Source organism: Electrophorus electricus, chromosome 23, assembly GCF_041902795.1.
Source record: "Electrophorus electricus isolate QZ-2024a chromosome 23, ASM4190279v1, whole genome shotgun sequence".
NCBI lineage: Eukaryota > Metazoa > Chordata > Actinopteri > Gymnotiformes > Gymnotidae > Electrophorus > Electrophorus electricus.
The window spans coordinates 8,314,500-8,338,089 of NC_137519.1; the positions used below are offsets into that span (position 1 = coordinate 8,314,500).

General features: G+C 45.4%; 1 protein-coding gene across 5 annotated transcripts in view; it reads right to left on the reverse strand.

The window, feature by feature from the left end:
* The window catches only part of apba2b (amyloid beta (A4) precursor protein-binding, family A, member 2b), a 69,578-nt gene that overhangs the window by 7,868 nt on the left and 38,120 nt on the right, over positions 1–23,590 (reverse strand). For 2 of the 5 annotated variants that reach the window (XM_081706118.1, XM_027007378.3), the window contains 6 exons: positions 14,320–15,559; positions 11,892–11,972; positions 10,308–10,347; positions 9,127–9,272; positions 4,284–4,319; positions 2,965–3,051 (listed from right to left, as the gene is read on the reverse strand). In XM_081706118.1, coding sequence (XP_081562244.1) covers positions 2,965–3,051; positions 4,284–4,319; positions 9,127–9,272; positions 10,308–10,347; positions 11,892–11,972; positions 14,320–15,513 — 1,584 coding nt within the window. In that variant the 5' untranslated portion in view covers positions 15,514–15,559. Of the gene's footprint in view, positions 1–2,964; positions 3,052–4,283; positions 4,320–9,126; positions 9,273–10,307; positions 10,348–11,891; positions 11,973–14,319; positions 15,560–17,301; positions 17,451–23,590 lie in introns of those variants that run through there. The other 3 variants (XM_027007379.3, XM_081706120.1, XM_027007380.3) reach the window with 3 other exon arrangements.

Genomic DNA, 23,590 nt, shown 5'->3' on the forward strand with positions numbered 1-23,590 from the left:
TACCGAGATTGTGTAAGACTCCTTTCGTGTCTGCTCTCTGTTAGATGGCTGTCAACCAGCAGAGAAATCTGCTCTCTTCAAACTCGTCACAAACTGTTTGTCACACTGAAGAATCCTTTTCTTATGCCATTTATAATGGCTTTTTCAAATTCCAATTAGAAATGCAATTAGAAATGGCCCAACACCGCTCTACCATTACTGTTCATGAGAGATTGCATTTACATTTACATCATTTAGCTGACCCTTTTATCCAAAGCAACTTACAATTATAACGGAGTACAACTTGAGCAATTGAGGGTTAAGGGCCTTGCTCAGGGGCCCCAACAGTGGCAACTTGGTGCTTGGTGCACAACGTGGTGGGGCTATGGGCTCCCTCTGCCCATAAGGATAATTCAGAGTATTAGATGAGACAAGAGCTCATATCTAATTCGTGACTCAGTGTAAAATAATAATCTGTCATCTGTTCTGCCTCTGTCCACATGGTGTGTGTTAGCCTGATTAGCGATGTGTATGTGGGTCGTAGAACAGCATGTAGGAGCAGCATCCCTACACCCAACTAACACGCGTCCTGGAGACACGCCGTTACTCAGTCGGCACAATTAACGATCCAATTTGTATGTGCTTGCGGGGTGCAAGCAGCCTTTAACCTTTGCCAGCGAGAGAGAAGGCAGAGAGGAGCCATATATCTCCATTCTGATCACGTGCAGTGGGGTGCCAAACCAGGTGTGGAGAAATACCTCCATAATCACCTATAAGCAAAAAGGTCTGCAAAAACCTGGTAAGGATCATATGCCATGTACAACACTGAAAAAATATGTTGTATAGAACTAGCATCCATGTTTCATACTAAAATATCTCCTTAAGCCATTTACCTCTATGGGAAATTGGCCATAATCAAACAATAAACAATAAGCAGTAAACAATAATATTTTGTAATAACCAACATATATAAACTTGTATGTGATGATTGTACGTTATTTTTACGGACCTTTTGCATATAGATTGGCCCATTGTCCCAGCCTCTGCCTTTGTTGAAATCTCAGCAGCTTTGAGGCACTGGAGAGTCCTACACAGCCATGGAACCTCCAGTATTGATGCACTGTTCCTTACTAGTAGTTTACTGTTAAATGTCTCAGATAGATAAACTGCCAGGGCATTGTGTAAGGGTGAACCCATGGTGTGGAGAGTACTGCAATTACACAGTACTGCATGCTAAATTTTCACACACACACACACACACACACACACACACACACACACACACACACACACACACACGCACACGTTACATATGAAGATGCAGGGTGTTTGCTGACAGCCTGGTGATGGAGGGTGAGGCAGATGGCAGAGGCTGCAGTGGCTGTCACTGCACGCTCCACCTGCGTGCTACACCCATACGGTCCACCTGCACGCTCCACCTGCGTGCTACACCCAAAAGGGCCACCTGCACGCTCCACCTGCGTGCTACACCCATACGGTCAACCTGCACGCTCCACCTGCGTGCTACACCCATACGGTCCACCTGCACGCTCCACCTGCGTGCTACACCCATACGGTCCACCTGCACGCTCCACCTGCGTGCTATACCCATACGGTCCACCTGCACGCTCCACCTGCGTGCTACACCCATACGGTCCACCTGCACGCTCCACCTGCGTGCTACACCCATACGGTCCACCTGCACGCTCCACCTGCATGCTCCGGCCATACACTGCACATGCACTCTCCATCCACATGCTGCACCCACATGTAAGACAAGTAGAGCCATGTCAGGCAGGGAGAGGAGACACACACTGCAATGCAGCACACACCGCACAACTGTGCCAGCCTGCCCACACACCCTGCTGCTGAATTAGACTAAATGCACACACACACACACACACACACACACACACAGGCATTCACACAAAAACACTCATGCAGACACATACAGATACACCACCCACACATATGCATCATGTTCATGTGTAGACTGGATACACACAAGGACATACACATATACTCCCACACATGTGCAACATGGTCATACATGGACTGGGTAAGCAAAAAGACACACGCACGCACACACATGCATGCACACAGTCATACTGTTCATTATCATTATCTACTGAACAATGTGAACTAGTACAATATGCAACCACACCCCATGCCAATAACCTGGTGTTAAGGTCTTCAACATCAGAGTACAAACCTGACAAACACTGCATTATAGTTCACCCTGATATATTACCTTATAACATTAATCTCCTATTGTATTATATACATATATACATCTCATTATATATTCCTGTGTGGAAGAAACACATATACATACACACAGAATTTTTACATCTTATCCTGTGTATAACCTGATATTACTTGTCATGTAAACATGCAGTGTCTTTCCAAAAAAAGCCAATCTCCCATCACTCAGGACATGTATAATACAGGCACTCATTTAGACAACAGTCAGGCCATTACTTGAGGTAGATTGCACATGAGGTATTCCTGATTTGTGCTGTGATTACATCAATATGTGAGTCGTGTCCTTTGAACTGTTTAAAGCAAAACTCAACCTTCGGCAGTCATAAAACGGCAGGATTAAATCTCAGATCCAATCTCTCAATGGATTACAAAGGAATTGTGATAATATTCTTTTAGGATTATTTCATACTCCTGTCATGTCAAGTAGAACCCTTCACATCATATGAGTGAAAAAAACAACATTAATTGAATAATATAATCATAAACACAGGGGCACATCAGTGAATACTTATTTGGCTTTCTTATGCCTCTGCCTTAGTTCTGGCTTAGTTCTGTCGATTTGCTTTTTGAGCCGTGCTAATTAATTGTTACAGCTGGTATCCAACACGGTTGGCATTTTAATCAGTGCATTTGTCTTCTGGCTTAATTACTCACTGGCACTAGGGACTTTTGCAACCAAATCCTTTAAAAAACAATGGAATTTCCTCTCCTCTTGCTTACCTGTGAGTCTGCGTTAAGGACTTTGATCCTCTGGGTGGAGATGAAGAGGTCCACCTCTGTCAGAGTCTGTGCGTCCCCCTCTGAACTCTACAGAGAAACATATGGAAACATACACAAATAAGAGTGCGCCCCATAGTGGCGCCCAGTAATCACATGCCCTTACCACTTCTAACCACAAAGGCCCACAAGGGACCTGTAGATAATAGGTAGTACTGTTCCTTGCCCTCTATTGAAAGCATTTTAAATGCTTATTCATAAATCACGAACTAACACAGGCTGGGCCGTAGGGAAAGGCTGAGACAGATGCTTAGCCAGAGCTAAATCATGCTATTAATAATCTAAAGATAATAGATATAAAATATAATCTAAATCTAAATAAAATATAAAGTGGTTTATAAAATGGGATATAAAATAGTTATCAACAAAGACTCTGTATATCTGTATCTGAATAGATGTGTTTAGATATTCTCATAACCTCTAACATTCATTGCAAGATGCTGTGCATTCCGAGAACATTCAAGTAGTCATCTCCTACGAAGCGAAACCTGAGAGAAGGCTTATGCAAAAGCAAAGGACGAACGGAATAATGGGATAAATCAACAAATAAATGAGACAGCCATCTGTGCCGAGCAGCAGCCAAGCAGGAGGGCTAACAGATGAGAAATGACTGAAAGAGGCATCATAGGAAGAAAAGGGCGAGAGAGGCAGAGAGAGAGAGAGAGAGAGAGAGATGTGGATCGACAGGTAGCTCATAGAGGGATGTAGCACTGGCACATGTGAAAGGTTCAGCAGGGTGGGACCAGCATGACACAGTAAGTCAGCCCCAGCTCCCAGCTACTGCCCAGCCACAATCACTCGCACCTGACTTCATCCTCCTCAGCCGCACCCCCTCACTGGACTAACTCTAAACATGTATTTACTTCTGCAACAAGTCAGTTTCTGGCTGGGTGGCAGCAATATCATGACTGAGAACCAGACCTGCGCATACGGCGTGTTTCTCTGCAGAGTGCTCGCTTCAGCCTGCGGTCCGGTTCATGAAAAGTTGAATGACATATATAGCTCAAGTGAGGCCCAATGATGACATAGGCAATTATAGGACCGATATGCTACAGTCACTCTCACAGATGCCAAGTGCGAAAGACGGAGATGATGTTGGAAGATTCTAACTGAGAGAGACAAGACTTGTGAAAGCATTGCAAACGAAGACCAAACAGGGAGAGGGAAAGCGTAGGTGACAGGGGTTTTTGATGTTCAATGGTTGGTGTTTTTTAAAGCTCCGTTCTTTTTTACTTGTGAAATTTTTTTTTTTTTTTACACACCGCCTTTTTCTTGATTTTGGCTGCCTTCTGAACTCTCTGTGCAGCGTTGTCGTGGTTACAGGGGTCATCACACACAGGGGCGGCAAAAAGGCGTGGCATGGTGGCGGCGGGGGGGGGGGGGGGGTCAAAGAAAATAAACAAGCATTACAACACACAGGAAAATAAACAAATAAACAACCAAACATCAGGTGTGCCATCACTGAACCACAACGGGGTGTGATGGCACAGCTGTGTTCTGTCTGAACTAGAACCAAACAGCAATTAGAATAGAATCATCATAATTGCTCTTTTGCTCTTAAATAGACAAACAGCATTTCATATGGCATGCAAATACAAGTTTGATAAGCATCGTAAGACAAGGGAGAAAAGATGCTGAATGTGTTACACATCCATGTATCAACTGGGCGACATGAGGATTACTGAAGCTAAACACCCATCTGACACAAACGTCTCATCCACTTTTAAAGCCAGTGTGAAGTATGAGCCCTTTAAACTCAGTCTCTAAAACTCAGAATTAAAAATAGGACAGACGATCACGTGAAGTATGTGATAAAGATAGCAAGCTGCATTTGTTGTCTACTTCACACAGGTGAAACTGGGATGGAAGGAATTTTCCTTTTGCTCACCAGCCCTCTTCTCCCTACAGGAATAGGAGGTTGGTGGAGAACTTTCAAAGACCAAACACAGAGTCAAAAGCCTCCTCAACATTCACAATGGGGGCATTTCTGCTTGAGAACCCAACCTGGAACCTAAAGTAATGCCCGATGTGTCAATGATGAGAGCTGGAGGATAGAACCCGCACACACACACACACACACACACACACACACACACACACACACACACACACACACACACACACACACATACAGCCAGCAGTCTTGTCTGTGCCTTAGACTCACACACACAGACTCACACACACACACACACACACACACACACACACACACACACACACACACACACACACAGTCAGCAGTCTTGTCTGTGCCTTAGACTCACTCACTCACACACACACACACACACACATACAGCCAGCAGTCTTCTCTGTGCCTTAGACACACACACACACACACACACACACACACACTCACTTGCTTTGCAGCCGTTATTTATACAGTAGCTTAGGTTAGCCTGATTCTGCCTGAGGACACACACTTAGTATAGACATCACGTCTCGCATCCATTCAGCATTCTCTCTCTCTGTTACACTCTCTCCCCAGTTTTGTGTGTGTGTTATCAATTTCTCTGGTTTTGTGTGTATCTAATGATCAATTTCTCTGGTTTTACTATTTATAGGTATGTGTTTGACTAAACTGAACATTTTGCTTTATCCTATATATATATTCTATGTTTTATTCTATAAACTACTGACAACATTTGTCCCAGATTCAAAATAAAAATGCTTTCATTTAGAGCAGAAAATGACCAAATGACAACGGGTCAAAATTTCACTCTCAGTTCTCATGTGCTTGGTAAATAATATTTGGTCCAGGTGACGACCTAATTGGTACCCCATTACGTAGAATGTGTTGCAAATCAACAAAATTGGTAAGGAATACCTGCCATACCTGTAGACATACTGATTTAAGTGCACGCATGTGTGTGTGTGTGCGCGCATGTGTGTGTGTGTGTGTGTGTGTGTGTGTGTGTGTGTGTGTGTGTGTGCACGAAAGAAACAGCAAAACAGCCTATAGTACTGAAGTCCACTGAGATTCTTTTCAATTTACAATACATTTCCTTGCTTTTGCCTTCATCTGTCTATGCCAACACCATGCAGGCAAACCTCCTGAGATAGAGAGGGAGGGACGGAGGGAGGGAGGGAGGGAGGGCTCTATAAAGAGCGAGAGAGAGAGAGGGAGGGAGGGAGGGAGACACTAAGAAAGTGGGATGACAGAGATGAGAAAGTGGGCAATGAGTAGGTATGCATAAATACTGCATGAAAAGATCCAGTTCAATAGAACATTAACTATGTACCTCACACAGTAAAGATTTTTTGAGCAGGCCACACCTTTCTCTAGACGGTGTAAAACAGAAATCAGTAATTAGCCTCTGTTTGTGTGCCAGTGAAGCAGAGAGCGGAGGCTTAACTGCCGTGTGGACAGACTGCTGTGCGAAGAATGTAGTCAGAGAGGACAGGACACTGACCGGGGGTTGGGAGGGGGCAGAGAGAGAGAGAGAGAGAGAGAGAGAGAGAGAGAGAGAGAGAGAGATACATAGACAAAGAGTGGCAGTTAAGTGTTGCCATGGTTTCATTTTGAATTCCTTTTGATGGTGGTGGTGAGAGGTCCAGGCTTAAATTCAATTCAAGTCCAGCAGAAGAGGTTCCTCTTCATAGAAGTGTGCCCTATAGTTATGGCGTTAGTAAGAGTCTGCTACATTTTGTGTGTCCTTTTTATAAGGTTTGGTGTGGCTGTATGTGGTTTATTTCGAACAAGCCTACAGAACTATTTATGCTGTGCGGATACACAATCTCAGTCTCCCCATGTCTGTGTATGTATGTGCATGTGCGTGTGTGTTTGTGTGTGTGTGTGTGTGTGTGCTCTCTTGACACAACCCAACTGGTGCGTGTTAAAATTTGAGCCTAGTTAGGTACCATCACAGTACCACAGCAACAGAAATGGATGGGAGAAGACACAGCAGATTACAGCAGGACGTGGGGCCAGATCTGTGCACTGTGGTCGACTCTCTGGGCTCCTTTCTGACAGTAATCAGGTTAGAGACACGTTCTGTGCTCTCCTGCACAACTGATAAATATTACAACGAAGCTACCTGCTGTGCGACTCTCTCTTGCATTTCAATGACCCACTTCCTTATCAGCCCTACGTTCAAGACACAGTAGAATATGCCGTGTTTTCCACACTAGAACGTACAGTGTTTTCCAGCCTTTGCAGAAGAGCCTTTTCCTGGAGTCGCCTACCATGTGCACCTCACGTCTGCTCCCTCTTCATCCCACTGATGCCCTTCCCTTTCCAGTGTTTTAAATTGGCTCACCCCAGAACACCTCAAATCCGATCAGCTGCTTTCTGTCTTGACCGGAATCTGGTAAGCGCCAACCAGTCCAAAGCTGAGCGAGACGTGGGACCCCTTGTGGGACCCCATATTTCATTATGGGATGAACGGAGCACGTCGTTCGCAGTGGAACAGGAGAGACTGGCACGCTTTTGTGTGTGTGTGTGTGTGTGTGTGTGTGTGTGTGTGTGTGTGAGGAAACCCAGATGGGACAGGAGTTTTGACGTGTGCGTGTGCTTCCACATTACGAGGCCATGTGGAATCATTTTCAGGGCCATCTGTCAAAAAGCATCCCAACACATGGGTATTCCAGGCCTGAGCCCTCCACTGCAATGGCAAAGCAGCACGGGGTCCCTGCAGAGAAGGCTGGCCAATCTGCCCTCCCCCTATTAGTTAAAAGGATGTCAAATTAAGAGATTTCTTCAACTAAGAGAAAACACCATTCAACACATATATGTACAGTCAAGCAAAAACTGATATGAGGTCTAAAAATTGTGGTACAGAAGTGTACAGCTCAAAAAAGCACCGGTCACATTTTTCAAAGTTAAAAAGCTTTGAAGAAGATACCTGCTAATAATCTAGTCACTTTGATTCCATGGCATGGCATCATATAGCATTCACAAATACCCTTGCAGTAGCAGCTAAAAAGCTTTCATCCGAGCCCGCACAGAGTGGAGGAGATTACACTCGCTACCATCGCTAATCCCATAACCACTGAGTAGACAACATCTCCCGGAGTGCAAACAATCTCATTTCATCTCAGAATAAAACTAGAACCCAACCACCACAACAAACGTACATCCATGGAGAAATAAAACACACAGTTCCAGCCTCTGGGGATCATGGAGAGCTTTCCTATCTTAAAATCAGCATTCCAACTTTTGGCTCCTTCCTACAGTGCCAAAGAAGACTCTGGAAGGGGACCAGGGTAAGCCATGCCCCCTCTGAGCCTGTCTGAGGAGGACTGGAGACTCTTCTAGCCACCAATGCAGTATGTCCCTATGCATTTCATGCAGCCTAAGACCTCAGCATTGTTATTTTTAACCAAGAAACCATTCGCAAAATAAGCAGAAGTACCATGTATATCTTCTGGGCATTAACTGGAGTCTCTACCAGGCTGTTCTGGAAGCCTCTGCAGTATCACTCTATTGAACACGCAGCACCAGTTAAACATTTTTGGCCAAACCTGCTCTTTGTTTCTTTTCACTACTTTGTATCTTTTTTTTCTACATTAAAAAAAACAAACAGCGAATGAACCAAAAACAATTAAATATGTGTTTATAACAATACGTGTTTATACAGTGTTAAACACATGTTGACTGTCTTAGATTTTAGATTCCTCAAAGCAGCTGATGACTGCGTTCCACACTCTTGGTGTTCTCTGAAACAGCTTCAGGATGCAGTCAGCTGTGACCATCTTCAGTGTTGAAGAATGTCTCACATATTCTGAGTGCTTGTAGAGTGAGGGACTGAAGTTCTGAATGGAACCCATTTGCTGAGGGGGCATTTAAAATACATTTTCATTTTTTATATTTCTTTACATTTTATATTTATACTGTACTTATATTGTATTTGTTCTGGAATCCAATTCATATAAAGGCTATCAAATTTTCTCTATGTATATTAGAAAGTACATATCATAGAAACAAAATTAAGCATAAACCCTTAGATTAAAATGCCTTTAAGACCATGAAATCAATGATTCTCTGAGGTGTGTCCAAACCTTTGACTGGCACTGCACCTCTCCCCGCTCGACAGTGCTCTGACAGGAGCCAGTGATGGGAATTCCCCCCGCCCACGCCCACCTCCAGTACTCCAGAACGTCACGCACCTTGACTCGGCTTACGGCTTCCTGTGCCTGCATCATCCGGATGTTTTTGGAGGGATTCCTCTCTGAAAGCAGTTGGGTGGAGCCCAGGTAGTTCGCAGCGAAGATGATCCCATCGATGAGGTCCTCGGGCTCACAGGGCCCAGGCACTGTGAGAGAGGGAGAATACACAGCAGATCACACACTAGAAACAGCCTTTACCTCCTCATCTCCATAACAACCGGAAGATCTTCTAGTGTGAGAATAAAGCCCCATGATGTAGTCTAAATTTTGTGACACATGCTGCTCTGAGATGTGGAAAAAACATCCTTTTCCAGCCTTTAGCAACTTTGAGAAAATCGGATGTGTGGATTTTGTTTTATTTTTACAGTGACTTTAAATTCTCAACGGAAGTCCTCCTTGTTGGTCTTTGATCTTCAGGTTTCACTGAACTATCCATGCAGAAGCAAACATAAACAATTCAATGGCACAGAAATCTGCCTTCCTTCACTCAGACCGCTCCAAACACACCACAATGTACCGCGCACTCCGACACAGACTGTCAACCCAGTTACCAGTGTGGATCCAGGACACATTTGCATGTGTATCCATGCATGTGTGATTCACACACAGCTTTACACGGGCAGGGGCTGGGAAGAATCCACGATGACAGGTGGGTCATACGCACACTGGGAACAATCCACATGATATGGATGTGGACTTCACCATGCGCACCCATGACAACTCTACGACGTCAGGTCCCAAAGATTGAACCCAGTTTGGTTCTGCGTTTTATATTTCAGTTTTTCTTACTCCACTGGCTGTGGCTTAAACAAAGAACCATATGGAGATGAAAATGCAAATATAATGAACACAAGCTACTCCTCATTCCAGATTGGGGTACACCGTTCTCTAGCACAGAGCGGGTTTTACCCCAGGTTCCCTTGTGCCATCAGAGCAGATCCCCTCGTCTGTTAAAGGATCATTTGCACACATCCCACATATCACAAACTCGCAAAGTATGCCTTCATTTGAGAACGTCAAAGCAAATGAAAATTATGTCTATTCACTTCGTGCTGCTGTTTTACTCTGAATACCAGTTCTGATGTGGTGATGTGGCTTGATACATTTTTTTATACTTCCATCTGAAAATATGAGCAGACGATCGGAGGCAGATAAAAGGGGAAGTCAAAGTGCTCACATACCATCCACAAAGCTGGGGAAGGATGCGGCCTTCTTCGACGGCTGGAAAAGAAGAAACAAGATGCTTAATTCAGTACAGAAGAGAAAAGCGCACAGTAAGATGGTCTAAATCACCAGAAAAGAAAGAACAAAAAAACTTCGGCCAGACAGTTCTGTACAAAAACAAGACCAAAAAAATCAATCAATCTAACAAACAAAAAGGCCTTTGCAAGCATATAAAACAGCACGGAAATAGGCCAAAAGCCCCCTGAGCTCCAGCGGTGAACTAGTGGTGATACAGGCAGGGTGGCATTGAAGTCTCCCATACAGTCAAGCATCAAGAGGCCAAGTACCTGACATCACTTTAAAATGCAGCCACCCAAATGTACGGCAACATTAAAAGACTGTGTGTTCTCATACATTTCTAAGAAGAGTGTTCCAGAACTGCATCAAACAGTCTCATTAAACGAGGGCCGGTGGGTAGAGGGAGGAAGCAGCGAGCGCTCCTTTCGGAAAAGACGAACACAATCCGTCTTTGACCGTGCTTGTCAATTTACTACACAGCAACCTAAAAACTCCCTGTCATACGGCACTACACTGTGACCAAACAACTGGGATTTGGGTTATTTTGGTCACAATCTGGGGCACCCCAAGCTACATAAAAGAGAGTGCTCTGTAAAATAAGGGACCCTGAAATATACAGCTTCTGTTTTCAGGATTAATTAATTATTAGGTTGAGGAAAACAGCTCTCAGCTGCCTTGGCGAATGCAGCACGAATCAAGAAACACAAGTGGAGCTTTTGCTGGAAAGAGCCAGAGGAAGAACAACGCCTCTCAAAATGTAGAAAACATCCCATGCTATAATGGACCTATTGTTCGTCTCTGTTAGGAGCCCAAAGTTGTGGACTCTATTTACATACATCTGAATACAATTTAAACACTGATTTTTTCCAACCCAATTACTGAGAAAGTTGGTGGTATTTTAACAACACTCACTCCATCCAGTTCTGCATTACCCAACATGAAAACATCACATTGAATGAAGTAAGCTTCAAATTATATTTGTTTCAACCATCTACCATCAACCACCTCAGCCCTCAGACAATCCCCAGGGCTTCACACAGGCAATAAGAGGAACAGCCAGGTTGTCTGTGTGTGTGTGTGTGTGTGTGTGTGTGTGTGTGTGTGTGTGTGTGTGTGTGTGTGTGTGTGTGTGTGCGTGTGTGTATTTAAGTTGTCTCTGTGGAGAGACACTGAAACAGACAGGTCAAGGCGGAGTGCTCCATTCCCAATGTAAATACAGCATTGTCATTTTCACTGCCTGTGCAGGTAAAGGTGAAGCCTACCCATTTCCTACATCAGTAGTAGGAGGGCAGAGCGGACAGAGGACAGGCCTGTTATGCTCGAACAGCACATAGACACGGGGAGACACTAACATTGGAAAAAATGTCTCATGTCACAAGCAGCAAGGCAGTGAAGCAATTTGATTGACGGATGCATTTTCCCCTGCCTTCTCATTGATGAAATGTATTATGGATGAAGTAAAATGGCAAGCGGTGGGGGGTGGGGGGTGGGGGTCCATAGGTCAAAGGTTAATGGATCCCCACCTCCGGCAGGTTGTTGTTCTCCAGAGGGCCGTTGAGATCAGAACGCTGCTGTTTTCTGGGATGCTCTGCACTGTTAGACACCTTAACAAAGACAAAGAGAGACAGAAAGAGAGAGAGAGCGAGAAATGAGACAGGCAAAAGAATAAGAAATACCCCATCCACACAGCAGATGAGATTCAGTAGGATTTCTCTGGGGCCTCGAGCCCCCAGGACATCAGAAAAGCAAAACTAAACCTGTCAAACAGACAGAGAGCAGAGAAGTAAAAGACAAAGTGAAAAACAACTGAGCCCTTCTAGTCAGGTGCAGTGCCTTTACCACACAGATACATTCGCAGTAAAAAAAAAAACCAAGCCATTCAATTGATTTTCGAAGCGGTAACAAGCAAACTCTATCCCTCCGCTCGATAGTCAAAATACCTAATTAGCGTGCCATTGTCTGATGCATTTGCCCTTACTTGAACAAATTCATTTGTAATGTGCTTTTGCTCTAAGGCATGAAACGATGTTGCTAATACAACTCTTAATCTGTCTAGACCAGGGGTGTTCAAATCTGGTCCTGGAGGGCCAGAGTCCTGCAAAGTTTAGTGATTGCTCTGCTCAGCCACACCTACTAAACCTGGCAATGGATTGATGAGCTGAATCTGATGTGCTTAACTAATATTAGTTAATGTAGCACTGTGTCAAACCCTGTTTCCAGAAGGCCAGGGACCAGTGTGGTTTGGTGATTGCATATGTCAACTCATCAATAAACTGCCAAGATTAGTAGGTGTGTCTGAGCAGAGCAAACACCTCTGGTCTAGACAGATTAAGACAGATTAAGACTCGGCTCACTCTATGGGATCACTCTCTAGGCTCAGTCCTTTCAGAACTTTCCATTACCTGTGAAACAACCCTTTCAGCAGCAAAAAGCCCTGTGTGAACTCATTTCATGAGGAATGAGAACGCTCTCTGTGGCCTTTTGCTCTGTCTATCAACAGAAAGCCCCGCCCCCTCCTCCCTGGTCATCTGCCCCACCCCAAGGCTGACGCCACCTACTCAAGACCTTACTAATCTGTTTCTGACTGAGGACAGGTATGCAACAGTCAGAATGTTGCACCTCTCCTGAAGTATGAATATTATTAATGATCCTCTAAAGGGTGTGGTGCAGTGGACAGACAGCATGCATATTCTGCAGTGAAGGTGGTCTTATTTACACCTAAGTGTGTTCACACCTAGCAGATATTATAAATCAGTATAAACAGTATAAATCATGTACAATTAGGAGCTTTTATATAATGGTTTGGGTCATGCTGCTCCTCTTATTTAAAGGCACAGTGATTTTCTCTGGTGGGAACATGAAGTTCATGGGCCTGCCCATCTGCAAAAGGTCTGTGAGTTCATATATGTTGGTTATTATAGAATATTATTATGATTATGACCCAATTCATATACAGTAACATATTTTTCATACATTCCCAGTCTCACACTTTTATTAATTAATTAGATAGATGGCAGACACATGCATATTCTGTTTTTCCCAATATTCACAGCTAAAGCACCCTTGAGTAAGGCACCTAACCCCAACTGCTCCCTGTGTACCGTGGTTGGTGAATTCACGCTGCTCCAGGTGTGTGTGCTCATAGCCTCTAGTGTGTGTGTACCTCACTACCACGGATGGGTAAATTACAAAGACTCAATTTCCCTTAGAGGATAATAAAAAGTATCTTTTCTCTTCTTCTATATTATCTATTATGTTTTTAATATGAAGTTCTATGTACCTTAAGCAGCTTCTATGACTTCAGTATGAAATGTACATTTTGGTTCTATGTATTTATTTTTAAGTATTGTATATATCTCATGCAGCTGTTATATGCTCTTAAAAGATCTTGTGCATATGGGGTTTTCTATCTTATGGAAAAGGGTGTCTTCTCCTGAAATTTCAACCCAGTTGCACATCCACGGGGAAAGAACTGTCAGACGCGCTGTAGTTGTGAGAGCTGGCTGGGAAGAACAGGAGCCTGGGAAAGCGCCAGTTCCGATAGGGTATTGAGAACGGCACGGACAAGAAGATGGCCTGCTGACAGCTAGATGCTCAGCTGAGATGCAGTCAGCTGTGACCTAAGGAAGCAATCTTCTTCCCTTTCTCTTTACAGAGTTACTTGAAGCGGACCACAGAATTGTACTTGCTAGCCAAAAAAGGTTCTCCCTTGCCACCATTCATTACTTTTACACTTCAAAGATAAAGAGATTAGTGGTAAAAATGAGCTAAAATCGGAAATTTAAATTAGCAATTTTAATCAGAATTTAGGAAAAAACAACTTCAAAAACATTTTCAGCTGTCACAAAAATCACTCAGTTGCTCAGCACTGTCACCACTGCCAAACCAGGAGAGAACGTCTGCTCGCTGACCTAGCAGTACAGCTAGAGACATCTGACCCATGTCTCCTACCTGCTCTCTGGCCTGCTCCTGCGTCCACCTCCTCCTCTCCTCCGGGGTGCGGGACAGGCCCTTAGAGCCCTTCTGCAGGGGCGGGTTGTGTCCAGAGGCAGATGGGATATTGAGCGACTTGGGCCTGCCGTCATGCCTGTGTGGCGGAGGGTAGGGGGCGGGTTCAGCCTTGGGCGGAGCCTCAGGCTGGTGACGGGCAGGTGGCGGGTCAGTCGTCAGCTCCTCTGGGCTCTGGTCAGTGCCACTGCTGAGACTACCCACGCTCATGCTCATCTTGATTTCGGCTACGATCTGATCGATGTCCTCCTCCGTCTCCTCGCCCGTCTCGCCCTCCACACCTTTGCGGCCTCTGTAGAGTGGGGCGTTTCCGTTGTCCTCGGGGACATAGTAGTCGCCCGGGTAGACCTCTCTGTCCTGCTCCTCTTCCGGTTCGTGCCTCTCGTTTGGGCAGTAGGTCTCACTCTCCTCCCTGTCCTCCTCCTCCTGCTCCTTCTCACGCACTTGGGGTGAAGGCAGGTCCTGCTCAGGGTCTGGGGGGTGGACGCGGTAGCGGCGGCGTTGGCGGTGGTGGCGTTGATGGCTTTGCGGGTGCGTGTGGTGGTCCAGGACAGGCTCGGGTCTGCCATCGTAGATCTGCGGGTCCGAGTCGTGCTCCAGCACCTCGCAGCGCACCTCGCCGTGTCCGATGCCTTCGCCTTCCGCCCACTCCTCCACCGCCTCCTGGCACTCGTCTGCACCCGGTGGCGGCTCGCTGCGGCTGTTGGAGCACTCGTAGCTGCCCTCGTTACAGTCCACGCCCTCCAGGTAGCTGTCGTCCTCTGGGCAGTAGCGGATGTAGTAGGTCACTCCCTCGTCCTCTTCTGGCAACCCTTCGTCATAGTCTTCCTCATCGTCCTCTGATGTGTTGTTGACGTAGTCCGAGCTGGAGTCCCCGTCAAGGCTGTCCATGCGCCCGTGGTAGTCAGGGTGGGCGTGGTCCGGAGCAGTGGGAGTGGTTGAACGGCTGTTGGGCAAGTGCGCCCCCTCATGGTCGCTGTAGGCAGAGGCTTCAGGGTCCTGCCGCTCCTCATACTCCTCCTGGGTGTGGTCTGTTGGGGTGCTGGGGTAAGGAGCGGGGCAGGGGCATGGACCTGGGGCATACAGGTCCCCAGGGGCCATGCTGTTGCCCGCCCCAAGTCTCTTCCTTTGTGCCATGAAGTGAGCGTCTCACTGGCCCTCCATCGCTGAACGACCCCCAAACCTGCCACACAAACACAAGCAGTGTTACCACGGGAAGGGCTCTAAAATAATGACCACACAGACTCAAACTACTAAAACTTATTAAGGTTCACACAACAGCTCCCAAAAGCACAGGAAAGTTTTTCCTAGTTAGTTCATTCTCACGGGAGCCGCCTACACTTTGCATTGACATTGGTGCTGCATGAAAGCTATTCCAGAAAGCATGCGGGAGTGGACACAACTCAGACATGCTACAGTGTTCTGCTTCCGTAGGTCAGACAGTCTAGCAGAGTTAGTGTTCATCACCATTATCCAGGACTAAAAAAGAACACTGCAAGCGATGGTCTAAAGTTTTAAATGCAGTCACTGGGGACAAATTAATCATAGCCAGTGTGTCACAATGCAAAGTCGCTTTCATTTATCACAAAGAACAGAAAAGACAAATGTCTAAACGGCCACAGACATTAACGAATGAGACTGACAAGCAGTGTTACATGCTCAAGATCTTCGGAATGCCTTCGATCTCCCCATCTCCATTACACTCCTCCTGCCCCCCCAAGCCCACCAAGCTCCCCCAACCCCCCCCCCCCCCCTCACAAAGCCCCCCACCATCTAAGTGGCATCTGCTCATGCCCACAGACCACAGGCTCACTTTAACCGATCAATACCTGATCAATTACTGTTACTGAGCCGGACAGATTAATTTACGAGATCTGCATGTTTCCCGACGCCTCCTTGGCAAGCCTTGGCTACTCCCCACGACACAGGAGGCTGGACAAAGGCAACACAAATGCAATCCGGGAGATTCAGACAAAGAGACATTTCTCTCTCTACTCTATTAGGCTTTGACAGCCTCAAAGGCAATAGTTTACGTGAGGTCAATGAGCACAAATGAAAAACACAAGTGGGAAATGTAGTCTGTGATGGATACGCAGACCGTCATATGGTCTCATCAGTCTTGGGGTTTATCAGTCAGAGCACGGCAGGGTGGGGGAACAACACAGCTGGAGGGGAAGGATTAATCTCACTTCCCAGAATTCCAGTTGGGAAGGGCGTGGCAGCGTGTTCGGGGAATTAGGGAACCAGTTTGGGTTGCTGTGACTTTCTGGTGCCCTTTGACTGTAAGGCAACAAACTCAAACTAATTTTAAAAAGCAATTAGACGGCAGTGTGTGAAAATAAATGATGTTAGGAATCCTTGGTACACATTGCATAATCAAATGCAAACATTCACATACAGCTGCTCTGTATGTGACACACGCACACACACGTGCACGCACACACACACACGCACACACACACACACACACACACACACACACACTTATTGTGCTATCTCCACCAGTAGCCAGCAACAGCTGCTCTCAGAGGGGCTTTTGTTGCTGCACTCTCCATCATTCTCTCTCTCTCTCTCTCTCTCTCTCTCTCTCTCTCTCTCTCTCTCTCTCACTTTCTCTCTCACTTTCATTATGCCTTCCATCACAAGACATTACAATAGCTAATTACCCACATGCCTGCCCAAAGAACGCCCCCTTCCTGTGGGATCCAGCAACAGTAAACTGAAGGGATCACAATAAGGAGCTATTTCATGGAGCAAAGGAACGACTTGTCGCACGTGTGCACACTCGCACACACACACACTCACACACACACACACACACTCTCTCTATCTCACTTATACCCACCTACACCACACACATTTAACACTGCAATCATCAAACCCCACCCCATTACACCACACTGCTCCCCATTACTCGGTACACACCTCAGAGAAGGAGCCCTCCAAAGTACGCACACGCACGGATCAAGCTGCTCCATCGCTGCCCCGTTCCCAGCCCCTTTCCCCACCCGGCCGTCCGGCACCACATAGCACAGCCTGCAAATCACGCAGGTGAATGAGGCTTTTGCATCCGGCCCGCCTCTCTGGATGTCACACGGAGTAGGACGCCCTACGCAGGCATGCACAGATGACTTGACTGCTACAGCACAGGCTTCCCCCCCATTGGTCCTCCTGCACAGAGTCCCTCCCCTCCCGCAGGCCGTGACCAATCCCAGCACAGGAAAAGCACCGCCCCCTGAGTCCCTATGGCCCTTCGCCTCTTTGTTCACTCCTGAATTCATTAGCCATGCCTGTTGTGCAGGTCTACAGACACAAGTTTGTCAGTCGATGAGTCGATGACTACACAACAAAGTATATCCACTCATCTGAACACACTGAGGCTGTATATTCTTTTTTTAAAGCAGTGTGACTATAAGAACAGCCTTCTTTAAGTATGCACTACCTCTGTATCTGTGCACTGCTCGGCTCCAGTCCCGCTCGAGAATCTGGTACCTTTCTAAAAATGGCGTTTTAATTGTTGCTGCAAAGATTTCCAGTGGATTTATTGAATTTGAATACATTACCATGTGAATGGCAAGACTGTCGAGGCAAGAGCAGAAGAAATCAGTCTTACCTGCCGTGAACAATCAGGATCACATCCTGACAGCAGTGCTCATTAAAAAGGGCACAGAAAGGACTGGAGAGATGACACAGGCACAGAGACCTGTGCAGGCAGAGATCTGTGCAAACAAGACCTATAACCCAATCAAGACGACGAGACCCAAGTGAAGCTGCTTTCTGCTCTAATCACTAAAAACAATACACTAAGATTCACATGCACTGGTGATTGATGGGGGTTATCAATCAACCAATAATAATAGGCAGTTCTGATTTAAAATTTTCTTCAAACCTAATTAAAGAAAATAATTAGGGCTCACAATGAAGAGCTATTTGTCTCGGCTACTGATACAGTGAGCACTGTAGAAGCTGCTAATGACAAACATTAAGAAACCTCCTACAGAGAGTGAACTCATTCAGCGAGCAACAATACACACACACACACACACACACACACACACACACACACACACAATTTTGCTGTGTGCACACATATTCGTGTACAAATTGCACCTTGTCAAACCTACCCCTTACCCAGACAATATTAGCTCCCCATTTGTAATAAAAAACATGCAGACACACACACACAGGTACCCTCATATGCAGACCCATACACATGCACATACTTACATTCAAAGACAGGTACTTGTAAATTTACAGATCCATTTGCCTTAAACTTGAAAATGAAGCAGCTTTAACTGCCCTGAACAGTGTCATTAACTTGTCGTGGTACTTAATGAAATCTCTGCATCAAAACCACCAGGGCATATCTTACAGAGCTTAACGCTGTTCTACCTTACAGACACTGAAATGTTCATACATTTCACCTCACAAGCAGAACTGTAACAATAAACTGTTGAACTGGCACATTCCTTTGATGTCGATATACTGGATATTTAATACGGTTCCAATGAGTAATCAGTGAGTCTTGTATGGGTTTGTGATCTGCTGTATATTAGCCAGAGAACATAAAGTGTGACATTGAATCAAAAACAGGGCAAGTTGAAAACAGCAGGCATGGGTCAAAATCCTATGAGTGCAACAAAGGGCTGCTTAAAAAATACCGTCTGCTATTAATGAACATCTGCAACGTCACCTATCCTCTGCCATTAAATCATCCAGGAGAGGATTAATACAACCGATTAACCTCAACCACACAGCCTTTAAAGAGCAGATTTACATTTTCTGTGCCAAAGATGAAAGCTGTGTGTGAAATAGCGGGATAAAAGAAAGACAGAAAAAGCAGGAGGAGGAAGAGGAAGAGAGGAGGATGGGTGGGCGGGCAGGTGGTCTCTGAGCGGAGCTCTCCCAGAGCCCCCTCAGCTCTGGAACACGAAAGGCGACCTGATCCACCTCCCTGCTACGCTTGGCCCTGCGAGTAAGAGGTTTCCTTTTATTTCACGCTTTTCCATTCAAATCACTTTGGAAGATCTTGGAAATGGCGCTTCTGAGACTCGCCTTCTCAGGCTTTCATACGTACTCGGCTGCCCTGCAAACAGCTCCCTCAAAGTACAACAGTCCAGTAAATGCACACAGGCTGCCATCAGTTTTTAAAAGAGCTACTGTAAAATTCAAGCTGGCAAGCTTAGGGATGGCAGTCCACATGAACTCCATGAACCAGGTTCAGAATACAACAAATTATAGAGGGATGTAGCATATTCTCTAAAAATTGATACACTCTCAATAGATTCACCATGTCTGAACCTCTCAAGCTATTATCCTGTATACACAATTCAATGTTAAGGTACACATGTGCACGCACACACACACACACACACACACACACACACACACACACACACACACACACACACACACACACACACACACACACACACGTTTAGAAACCATTATGGAACAGCAGATCTGAGAAACAGGTATTAACTATAAACAGGCATTTATATCAAATATCACATCCCTCACTGCTTTACACTTGAAAACATTCCACATTTAATTCCAAAAGCACAACACAATTCAAATGCAAAAAAAAATGTTGACACAACAAACTAAATCCCAAACTGAGAGAAAAAGAAACTTTCGGGCTGCATCTTATTCCAAATCACACCAGTCCATTCATCAGCTCTGAGCATAAGGCCGGCCCGCTGCACCGAGTTCCGGGGCTGTGATGCACGATTTCAATTTAACAGTCACAGAAGCCACGAAATTTCCGGATTATTTACGGGCCTGTCCGGTGCGGTGGCGGAGTGACGAATGGGAGCTTGGTGCCGTGGAGAGGAGCCAGCCACGGTGCAGCTCTCTGCCCAGTCTCCCCGGGGCCTGTGGCAGGCATGAAGGAGTGAAGAGTTACTGTACAGCTAGCCATCAGCTGCCAGCCAGAGCAGCACATGTGTACAGTGCAACTGGGTTACCTCTGGTTTAAATATACACACAGCATATATAACTGTGCTTTTATAGAGTACATATACAAATGTCGTTGTCTGTAAATAGATAGCTATAGATTCAGCTGTTAGCCTGTTGCCGATGTAGACTGTAGGCTAATGCTAAAGATGTCAAATTATGGTAATGCCACAATATCGCACCTAATAATTAAACATCAATCAGCCATAATACTAAAACCACTTGCTTAATATTGTGTAATTCCTGTGATATCTGTCACAAAGACATTAGCAGGCTGGGGCCTCCATGGACGTTTGGCACATCCCACATATGCTCCATCAGATTGAGATTTGGAGAATCCGGAGACCAAGATAACACCTTGAACACCTCTTTATCATGTTCCTCAATCCATTTCTGAACAATTTTCGCAGTGTGGCAGAGTACATTATCCCACTGAAAGATGCTACCTCCATTAAGGGCACACAAGCACCTGGCCATCAAAATGTAAAAGAAAACGGGACTTATCAGACAGTCATTTTTCTGTGGTTTTGGACCGGGGGGGCTATTGGTGTGCTTTTGGTGAGCTTTTCCTGGCCATGACCCTGTCACTAGTTCATTGGTTGTCCTTCCTTGGACCACTTTTGGTAGGAACACATGGGTATACCGGGAACACCCAACAAGACCTGCCGTTTTGGAGATGCTCTGGCCTAGTCATCTAGCCATCACAATTCAGCCCATGTCAAACTCATTCAGAACCTTGCCCATTTTTCCTGCCTCCAACACATCAATTTCAGAACGTGACTATTCACTTGCTGCCTAATATATTCCACCCCTTGACAGGTGTGAGTGTAATAAGATAATCATTGTTATTCACCACCTGTCAGTGGCTTTAATCGGTGTATGTGCATGTGTCTGTTACTTTATTATGCCCCTCGCCTTAAAGTCATGGGGGAGAATCTGGGTTGGTCATGTCACTATTTCTGCAAATTGGAGTTTTTACACTCTGCAATTCATGTTTTAATTCATACTCATTTAAATTTTCTGATTATTTATTTAATTTTCTTGTATCCAAAGATGCTTCGCTCAGAACACTCTTCACAAGATGGCCAAGCAGAGCAACAGTGCATCAGAAACACTGACTGTTTATAAACTCATGGCATGTTTATTATTATTATTATTATTATTTAAATCATTCATTCATTTTATTTATTTGTCTTTCTCCCAATATAATTGTCATGCCAATTCCCACCCACCAACTAGCTATCTTCCTTCTAGCGACTGTGAAGAGTGTAGAGAGTATGGCGAGCACATGCTTCCTCCGAGACGCGTGATGCCAAGCATCACATCCTTCTGAACTGTGGTCTGTGCTGCGACAGAGGGCAGCCCAACACACTCGATGGAGAGCGCTAATTGCCCTAGTCAGCAAGCACAAACACACAAACGTCCATGATTGGCTAGTGTCACGGTGAATGACAGGGGGCGGAGTAATGCCATCCCTCCCACCCAGAGAGCTGCGCCAGTTTGCTCCCTTAGACTCCCGCCCATGATGGCTGTGGCTTTGGGTGAAGTATATGTGCAGCAGAAGGCAGCACAGTCCTATAAGACTTACACACAATAACAGTGAAGTTGTGCAAAAACTCCTGTTTTCCCTAAAGCTCCCCAAAACAGCTCAACCTTCAGCTGTGCTAATGTGTCTGTTAGCCTCATGCAGATTATGCTCATCTGACCCTTACAGACAGAAAAAGAATTGCAAAGTGTTGGCACTATGCAAATTGGATTTCACTGCAAGGATGTAGCTCTGTGGCTCATGACCAAGACTTACACTGTCTTACTGGAGTGCTTAGGAGCACTGTTGTCACTGCTGTATAATTTGTATAAAAACTGAACTACAGTAGTCGTGCTGCTTAATTATAGTTGTTTATCTGGTAGGTCAGTGCAATTCAGCAGTATTAATATTCAATCATATTGAGTAATGCTCAGTTTAAACATGAGGGTGTATTTGCGTGTTTTTGGATGAGGTCACCTTTTGCCAGTCATACATTGGGCCTGGGGGAAAGCAGCCAGTTTTTGACCTGTAACATCTGACCTGTGTTCTAGCCTCCAAATCCCTTTCATATTATGTTTCTACCTGACAAGACAAAAGCACATCAAAGACTGGGTGTGATCACTCTGTTAAGCGTAAAGTGTGTGGTTAATGCAGCTACTAATTGCTGACAGTAGTCCTCATTACTTCCTCCTCTCCACGGTAACAGGCAGGAGGATGGTGCATCCCAAGGCTGAGTGCTCGTGCCCTTGGCGACGTGAGCTGCACTATCACGTTTCGCAGACTAAGAGATTTAAGGAGGTTCTGAGGGGTGTGATGACATTGGCACAGCACAGGGGATCGTGACCCTACACATTCTCACGCGCGGCCTGACTGTGCGGCACTGTGCTTCTCCAGCCAGAGGAAAGCACAAATTCATCTCCAAAATACCCAGTGGTGTTCTAAACTCCACCGTGTCCTGCAAAGATATTGCAGAATGCTTTCAGAACACTACTACTCCTCCACCAACAGACTTGAAACCCTTAGAGCATCTATAAATGTTAAATGGGTGGATATTGGGTGGAGTTTTACAGAAATCATTGCAGTCACTTATAAAATGGATCATTCAGAAACTGAATACTGGTTTATCATACATCAAATAAAAATAATTTTCTTTTATTAAAAATTTTTTTTTACTTTTGTAAAAAAGTGAGTTTTTTTTTTTTTGTAGGACATCCCCCTTGAAAAAGCAATGTACATGCAGAGAGCCAAAAGGCTTTGTTTCCACAAATTTTACAAAAGTACTATATAGCAAGAACTTTTCACTTCTTCTGGCATTCATATACAACCTCACACTGCTATTCCCCCTCCTACCTCGCTCATGTCACAGTCTACAACAGTGACATGTGACTGACCCAGCCTGCTTGTGAAATGGGCCAGACAGGAGAATTTAAGTAGCCTGACTGAGGATCCATTTCAGTGTGAAAGGTAATGAGGGCAAAGACGAACGCCACGAGTCATTCCTCTTCCTCGTCCTCCTCCTCTTCCTCCTCAGTATACACCAGCAGTATCCACACCCAGAAGCATGAAGAGAGTGATGTCAGCACAGGTGCAGAGATACCACTTCACTACATGACACCCAGACAGCATTCCCCAGTCACTAAGCTCTCCACTATCTTTCTGCCTGACTGCAGATTGGGTGGAACAGAAATGAATCCGCTCGAGCAGGGAGAGAGATGTTTGTCACCAGCTGCATTG